At 33.2% G+C, this 9,030-nt stretch overlaps 1 protein-coding gene across 1 annotated transcript; it reads left to right on the top strand.

Moving 5' to 3' along the window:
* Window positions 1-1,618: 1,618 nt before the first annotated feature.
* On the top strand, window positions 1,619-8,802 carry LOC132616875 (uncharacterized). The gene is made up of 8 exons (XM_060331630.1): window positions 1,619-2,056; window positions 3,116-3,553; window positions 3,655-3,829; window positions 5,011-5,308; window positions 6,082-6,154; window positions 7,074-7,164; window positions 7,975-8,054; window positions 8,184-8,802. The coding sequence occupies exons 1-8, from the start codon at window positions 1,976-1,978 to the stop codon at window positions 8,502-8,504; spliced, it is 1,557 nt and encodes a 518-aa protein (XP_060187613.1). The 5' UTR covers window positions 1,619-1,975; the 3' UTR covers window positions 8,505-8,802.
* Window positions 8,803-9,030: the final 228 nt, after the last annotated feature.

Genomic DNA, 9,030 nt, shown 5'->3' with positions numbered 1-9,030 from the left:
ATATGCCATTTTGGAAGAGGTTTTTATATTATTTTGGTTAAGTGTTAAATACCATTTTCATCATTTGGAATGCTTTTATTAGCTTCAAAGTTCAATTTAATATGGATTTTGGATAATTTAAATATGGATTCCCACGAAAAAGCAAAATGTATGTTTGACTAAAGTTGAAACTTATTACTCTCTCCGTCCCAAAATAAGTGTAATCTTATTAGATAAAAATGTCCCTAAATAAGTGTCATCTTACGAATTCAAGACAAAAATAAGTAAATTAGTAAGTGTTTTCAACTATGCTCTTAGCATTAATGAAGTAGTTTTTTTAATATTGCTCAATTTTCAAAAATTATTTAATAAATAAAGATAATTTAGTAAATTTTATATGATATTATTAATTTCTTAATGGACGTGATTTTTGTATGTCGACATGCATATTAGGAAGATGGGAGTACTCTAGCTAAGGAGGAGAGGTGTGCATGGCCTAATTATTACACTGATGAAATAAAGAAGGATTCTTAAATTTGAAGTAAAGTCGATTGTAAAAATTAAATTTTCAATTAGCAGGTTTATCCCTGCCAGTGCACATGTGATAATACACTACTCCCTCCGGATAAAAAAAAAGTCTATTTAGTTATTTACACATCTTTTAAGAAATTGCTCATTTAAAAAAAAAAATTAACTATATTATCCCTAATTAAATAGATATTGAGATTTGATCACATAACACTTAATATGGGTAAATTTGAAAAAATAGAATTAATTATTTCTTAATTTAATAAGTAATTTTTTTTAATAAAAAAAAAAAGCTAAATGAATATTTTTTTTTTCGAGAGGAGTAGTAATTATGAGAACATAGTACTTTTGATACTAAGTCAACACTTTCGAGAGTAGATCAATAATAATGATAACAAGTTGTCGTGTCCACAAAAAAGTAAGAAAAAATAAATTAAACTAAGATCTTCTGCATTTTTACTTAAAAAAACAAAAAGAAATATATAGCAAAATGAATTAATTACGACGTAAAAAAAATTATCTTTCATTCTAAAAATGTACTCTCTCCGTTCACTTTTATTTATTCACTATATTATAAATAAATTTTTACTTTTATTTATCCATTTTAAAATGTAAAAAAAATATATTTTTTTTCTTGTTTTATCCTTAACATTAATTACTCATTTCTAAGTTATTTTTAAATCTATTGAGATGATACACAAATTAATATGCGTATTATACTAAACTATATATTTCATTTATTAATTTTTAAAAAATATAAAATATAAAATAAATAAATAAAAATGAACGGATGGAGTGAAATTCTATTTTTCACTAGACTTTCTTTATATTTTGCACCCCTACCCCTACCCCCACTCCCCACGCGCACACACCCCACCCGCACAAAACAACACTGATAAAATTTAAAAAACCATGGATTTGCAAAAGTTGGTGGCAGCTAATCCTAGTCAAAAGCAGTCAAACAAAAAGTAAATATTTATAACCAAAAGCAACAAAAGAAAAGTATAATAACATGACATGACAAATATTAAAATTTAAAACAAAATAAATAATAAGAAGGAATCTAAACTCAGCTGGCAAAACCAAATAACGTTGGCGGGTAATAATACAATCTGAAACAAAAAATAACTTATTTTTTTTAGTTGCTGTTGAAAAGGTAAAAATGCTTTGTTTTGTCTACAAAGCTAAGATAGTTTTTGTTTATGAACACAAAAAAATATTTAGTTACTATTAAAAACCAAAAAGATTGTTTTTTTTTAATCTTCTTTTCTTGTTTTCATCATTACTGTCTAAAGCAATCAAGAAACCCCACTAGTTCATAAATTTGAAAAACATTTTACTTCTCTTGATAAGAACAAAATAAATGGAATTTAATTTAAAAATATCCAAATCCAAATGATTTTATGATCTGGGGTTGTTTTCATGGTACTGTAACTTTTTTTTTTTTTTTTTTTTTGTGACTGCAAAAATGGAGAATTCTGTAGTTGTTTCTGTTCAAGAAATGCATCAAATACCAACTGAATTTGATTCTTCTGCTAATACCAATTCAGTAAGTGTCTCTTTTTTACTTTTATTTTGTGCTTCTTATTTTTCTTTTTTTATCTTGTTTGTGTTTCATTTGGTTCTTTTTGGGTTTGTGAGTGTGGTTGTCTGTAGAAAGTTGCTAAAGAAATGATCTTTTCTTCTTTTCTTTTTGTGTGGGGTTTCTTGAATTTAATGTCATTTGGTGATTGGTGAAGGAAAGATGTGGAATTTATGGAAGTTGTGGAAGCTGGAATGTGAAAGATTTGATTTTTTTTTTCTTTCCCTTTTTGGATAAGTGAGTTTGAATGAACTGATGAATTAGTTGGTCTGAGATATTTATGGAATTAGTTTAGCTAGTTTGGAGCTTTGATGGGTTTTGTGCATTTCCTCTTTTTACGAAGTAGTAGAAAAAAAAAAAAGGGAAACAAATACTCAAAGCATGTATTGGCACAAGGCCTAGAGTCTCATTTTTCTTTTTGGTTTTTTGCCCTTTGGTGGGGAAGGGTTGGGGAGTGTGATTGTGTTTAGAAAATTGCTAAAGAAATGATTTTTCTTCTTTCTTTTTGTGGGGTTTTCTTGAATTTAGTGTTATTTGGTGATTGGTGAAGGAAGGATGTGCAAGTGGAGGAAGCTAGAATGTGAAAGATTGGATTTTTTTCTTTCCCCTTTTAGATAAGTAAGTTTGATGAATTAGTTGATTTGGGATATTTATGGAATTACTTTAGCTAGTTTGGAGCTTTGATAGGTTTTTTGCATTTCTTCTTTTTATGAAGTAGTAGGGGGGGAAAAGAGAAATAAATACTCAGAACATGTATGCCAAGAAGACTATCATTTTTGTTGACCTCTATTGGGACTTGAGTTGTACTAATCATTTGGTTTAGCATATCTGATCTCCATTTTGCGTTTGGAAAATCCACTGTTCTTCAGATGTATAGGTTCTGGACAAAGTTGTAACTTTTTGCTTATAAATGAATTGCCATTAGATGAGTTTGTGCTCCTTTTATAAATTAACTATGCCGATCTTTTCTTGCTTTTGTATTATTTTGGTGCCTTTGTGTTCTGAAATTTGCATCTATGGAAAAAGAATGGAGAGATAGAACAAGCGACTTTAGCGCAACAGCAGTCAACAAGACGGCCAAACCTCGCCTCTTTGCAAATACCTTCAAGATCTTTGGAAAATGCATTATCCAGTTTTACAAGAATAGATGTTCCAAGTCCTAACTCTGCCAGATCAGGGTTGCCCCCAAGGCCCCACTCTGCGAAGTTCATATCATCTATGAAGAATCTGATTCCACAGAAAAGCACTAGGGCCAAAAACGTAACTCTAGATGGTGAAAAGACAGTTCTCATTATCCCAGATACACCACTTTCAGATAAGCCTTCAACTTCAAGGTCATTTTCTCTCAATAAAGTTTTGTTCTCTTCGACGACAAAATCAATCCGCTCTTTACCAGAGACACCAATGGGAACTGTGGTAAAGCCTGCAGAGGACAATTGTGTGGATGCTCACTTAGAGTTAATTGTATGTCTTTTGTCTTAATATTTACTTATTTAGATGTACTGTTTTTGTGTGTACTCGTTCTTACTTTTTCTTGTTTGTACTATTGATTTATTTACTGACAGAAACCTGAAGCCCAACAGCACATGAAGCGTTCGTTTTCAGTGCCTATACATGTTAAAAGCAGAAGCTTAAGGAGGGAAGATTCTAGTGGCCATCTCATCCGTGTAATTTCCAAAGTTGTTCGCCCAACCACGGATTCTGATGCCTCAGCAGACATAACACAAGAAACAGAAAACGGTATGCCAAATTTTCGTGCATCCTGATTCTTATAAGTTTTATACTTGTCACTAGCTTCTCCAATTGGATAATGCTACACGAGTGAATTTGACATTGCATTTATGATAAACTGTTTTGATCATTTTCTGAACTAAAAAGGTTCTTGCTACAAGCTTTCAACACTAACTGTTATCTGGATCATTTTGTATACCTGTTTGATTTTGCATAAGCACCGTTCTTAATGTAACAGATCACATATGTAAATTGATTCTCAGCACCTTTTTTCAGTGGTTAACACCTCTATGAAATGAGGTAATGAATTATTTCCATATTATTAGTAAGAAGAAAAAGTCTGGAGTCTGTCATCAAAAAAGAAAAAGTTTGGAGTCTATTGTCTCTGGTGTTCAGTAGGGATTGAGCTGCAGTTTTCTCCTTGGAGATTATAAAAGCTTGCAAAAGAATTTGTATACACAATCAGTCTTTAAGAACTACTAAGATGTTAACTCTATATGCATGTGACTTTCTCTGCGTATCGAGAATTATATCCACTCGTGATTTAGTTGCTACTTGTGGCAAGTTATAATGAACATTTTCTATGGTTGTAACTATTTTTGTTTTCTCATCCTCTACTCCCTTGGTCCCTGTGTCCCAATTTATTTGACACTCTTTCTATTTTGGTACATTTCAAACTGTTTGACACCACTCCAAAAATATTACTTCTATACAGCTTTCAAGAATTCAAATTCAATTAGTTAAACATTTTAATATTTGATGTGATAAGACTGGCACTTCAACTACTTCTATATTTTTTCCACTACCACAACTATAATACTATCAAATTAAAATTAGGACTCCATGTCTCAAGGAAAATCATTTGTACATCTTACTTTCAATTAGTTAAGGTCTTTGTCCCAACAATTTTTTGATAGATACGATCACAGCTGTAAATTAGCTAGAAATAGAATTGGCTATGTCAAAGAGGAAATACAAATTTATGAGGATGATGATTCTGAATGGAGAATGCTGCTTAATTATGGCAATGACTAATTTCTATTTGGTCACTTTCTTTGGCTCTTGAGAGTACATAGAATCCTTGAATCTATTAGGATTTTATACTTCATATAGGTCAAGAGTTAAGTCTAAAGGGACTTTACTCATGCTGTCTCCTCTCTATAATGGCTTTTCTCCTTCGCTATCTACAGCTATAGATAATACTGGTGAAGATATTCCCGAGGAAGAGGCTGTTTGCAGAATTTGTTTTGTTGAACTTGGTGAAGAAAGTGAAACATTTAAAATGGAATGCAGCTGCAAAGGAGACCTTGCACTCGCTCACAAAGACTGCACCTTGAAGTGGTTTAGTATTAAGGGTAACAAGATCTGTGATGTTTGCAAGCAGGAAGTACGAAACCTTCCGGTAACATTATTGAAAATTCAAAATCCTCCAACTGCTGCCAGAAGGTCCCAAACTGTTACACAGCAGAGAGAAGTGCCTCGTTACAGGCAAGTTCAGCTGATAAAGTTTTGCGGCTTCCTTTAATTTCACTTGAATTTTATGTGAACCTCAGACGTAAAATATGTCAGATAAATATAACCAATCAAATACTTTGTGATTCTAGGCAGATTTTTCTATTGCAAAATTTAGCTTCATGCATTTAGATTTTATGTGTCTTTGCAATTCAGTCAGTCAGTAATGGACATTATGGACATGACATAAACATTTGGAAGTTCTTGATTCTTTACATGATGCACTGTAAAGCACGAATCATTAGGATCTCTTAATCCTAAAAACCTTCCCAATTACTCATGAACTCCTAAATCTTGACAAACATTAATAATTGCGTTCACACGTGTGTAACATATTTTTGATTGATATTATCTAAACATTTGGAAGCTTTTGATTCTCTGCATGATGAACTGTGAAGCATGAGGATTCTTACCCCTACCTTGTGATGGTAGGGAGGCTGTTTTCTATAGCTTATCTTGCTGCTGTTACTGCCTATTATTACTGCTGTCTTTTCATCTCTCCTTGAGCCGCGGGTCTATCGGAAACAGTCTCCCTACCATCAAAAGGTAGGGGTAAGGTTTGTATACACTACCTCCCCAGACCCCACTTGGTGGGATTATATTGGGTATGTTGTTGTTGTTGGTGTCAAAAGTTTCTCATTTATTCCGTGGTACTTTTAACCAAGTTATTCTAAATGTTAATGAGCGTCACATGGAAATCAGTTTGTACACTTAATTGGGATTTGCCTTTTACTTTTTTCTGTCGACAGAGTCTGGCAAGACGTACCTATCCTTGTCATGGTCAGCATGCTTGCATATTTTTGCTTTCTGGAGCAGCTTCTGGTACTTTCCTTTTGTTTCTTCATTGTTATATCTCTTCCTACACGAGTTAATATGCTGAGATAATCTAAGTAAACCCATTTTCATTTATACATTATTTTTAGAAGATGTAACTTTCATCATAAATATTATGGACTCAAAAGAAAACTAATTGTTAGCACTGTGTTAAGGTGGCTTAAATTTGTCTGATTATAGATGTAAGGGGAGATTTTGGAGCTATTGATGGTTTTTTTCTTTTTATTACTTCAAAAGATAATATATGAATTAAAATAGTTTTTGAGCCCTCAAACGGACTGATAAAGAATCGTGTGCAAGATACATGAATTTTTTCGTCTAAAATTACTTCCATAAAGAGGAAGCCCCAGTTTTACAGGTTTTTAGGAAGTTGGGTTTTATGTGCACATTTCAAAAGCCTATGTCAACAAATGCACCAACCCTATAAACTAGGTAGCAAAACTGCACATTTGAAAGTAGGACAAATGACGCACGGCTCCTAAAAGCTAGGTTACTAAATGCAATTTTGGCTTTATTTATTCACTGCTTGGTTCCTCATCTCACCCATCATGATATTCATATTCTACATTTATGTTATTCATTGTTTAAGTGGAATATGTAACAACATGTCACACCATGAACTTCTATAAAGGGTAGATGGAATAATTGGTAGCTCATATCATGTGTGGGGGTAAATTAGTGTAGCTCATTACTGCAATACATGTCATTGTTCGGTATATCCATAAAAGTGATTGTTTAGTAAGTCTCTTTAAATGTCAAAGCTTGTAGTGATATATAAAACTATCCAAAAACTATAAGCCACTCCTATTAAAGGCACAACCATTATTTTGGTCATATTTCATTTAGCCTTCACATTCTGTCTGATGTACAATATTTGCATTTATCAATTTATCTTGTATTGTGACAGGTGTCTGACTTAGGCGCTCGAGCTCTTGCCATCTCTTTACCTTTCTCTGTTGTTTTAGGCCTCCTTTCTTCTATGATAGCTTCTACGATGGGTATGATTTTTTTCTCTTGATTTTCTTCTTATTAGATGTCATTTGTGAAATGATTCCAGCCTAAATTCCTGATAATTTTCTGTCAATGGTGAGGTTAGCTCATAGAAACGGAGATGAGAATGCACATTCAACACAATAGTTCTCCTTTTGCACTTAACTGAATACCTCCAAATAGATTTTGGCTAGAGAGATAGAGAGGCTATTAATCCAGTGAATGCATGTTGGATTTTGTCTCTTTAAATAACTAACAACTGTAAAATCACTGTATATGTAATTTAAAAATAATATTAACTATACACAATTTCACCATTTCCTAACTTGAAGTTAACTCAGTATATCATAGGATTTACAAACGACTGCTAAGTAGCCCACTTATATTGGAATTTTGATCATTAGTATACATGGTTAACGTGTTTGGATAAATTGTTGTGTCTCATTAGCTAAGAGCCTGTGATTGGGTAAAAGTGTTCAGTTTTCGCATGTTAGCTACCCCATTTTCACAAACACTCTCTATCACAAGGGAAGCATCTCCGCTACAATTCCTTTTTTAGGAACAGTTCTAAGTGAAAGCAAAAGAAGGAAAAAGATCTCAACTGGTTATGATGCTATAATACGTACCTCATCAATAACCATGAATATAGTGAAATTGACCTGGCGGACAAAATAACTGAATGGCTTAGTCTTTTAGAAATTCAACATGTTTTTATTGTTGCTCATTCTTTACACATTCCTTTTGATTTTTTTTTTTTTTCGTTCGATGGATGAGTCTTTTTATTAAGAATGATAATTACATTCTTTGGCCATTTGCAGTCAGCAAGAGTTACATATGGGCTTATGCTTCATTTCAGTTTGCAATTGTTATCCTATTCGCCCATATATTCTATGCAGTGGTAAAAATCTTTCATTCTTTAATTTGTTATCTTTCCAAGCTTCCTGTTTAGACTGGGAAAAGGCCATTGGTGTTTCCACCTGCAAAAATAACAGATACATAAAGATTTACATAATTGCTAAATGTGCAGCTTAATGTTAATGCACTCCTATCAGTGCTGCTTTCCTCCTTCACCGGGTTCGGTATTGCAATTAGTACGAATTCGCTCCTCGTAGAGTATTTGAGATGGAGAGCAAGCAGACGCCTTCGATCATCACGTGCACAGACAACCAGTGCCACGCAGCCACACGTTCTGCCTGATGATAGATATTATGGCTACCCCACAAGACAACAACATCACCACGACCACCGCCCTCATAATAATCAGCAGCAACAACACCAACCATTGCATCCTGTAGTTGGACAATCAGAAAATTCTGGGCTGCCAGAGATCAGGCTTCAGAGTGCTTAACTCAGAGTTCTAATATTTTCCAGAGCATTGGGTAAATAGTTCGAAGTCAAATCCGTATTTGATGCTGGTTGTATTTTTGTGTTATGAGGAATTCCTCATCTTGTGCTACTTTTATTAGTACCATGAAAATTCACTTGGTACTTAGCAGCACAAGAAATAGGCCACATAGAATATGTGCCATTAAGGTGAGCATAGGTAAGTTGTAGAGCATTTTATCATCAAAAGTATTTGAAAGCATGGAACTTTGAATACGTTTGCTACTTTATGAAATATAAAAGGGTGAATGCTTTTGATTGAATGGTTGTCTTGACTGGTAAATCTAGAGAATATTCTTCAAGTTTAATTATTATGTTGTCAGCTCAACCATAACCCAATGTCCTAATAAACACCTGGTGAACCAAATTTCTGCCCTTTTTAAAGTCCAATTTCCAACTTAGATTTGGAAAGTGGCTGGCTTTTGTGTCCTGACATGAGATTCTGTGTGTTATTTTCCACGTTCGCTTTCATATGGTTAAGAATATACTTT

The sequence above is a fragment of the Lycium barbarum genome, chromosome 11, assembly GCF_019175385.1.
Source record: "Lycium barbarum isolate Lr01 chromosome 11, ASM1917538v2, whole genome shotgun sequence".
NCBI classification, from domain to species: Eukaryota; Viridiplantae; Streptophyta; class Magnoliopsida; order Solanales; family Solanaceae; genus Lycium; species Lycium barbarum.
The sequence above is the reverse complement of the archived record's forward strand: the minus strand, read 5'-3'. Positions and strand labels throughout refer to the sequence as shown.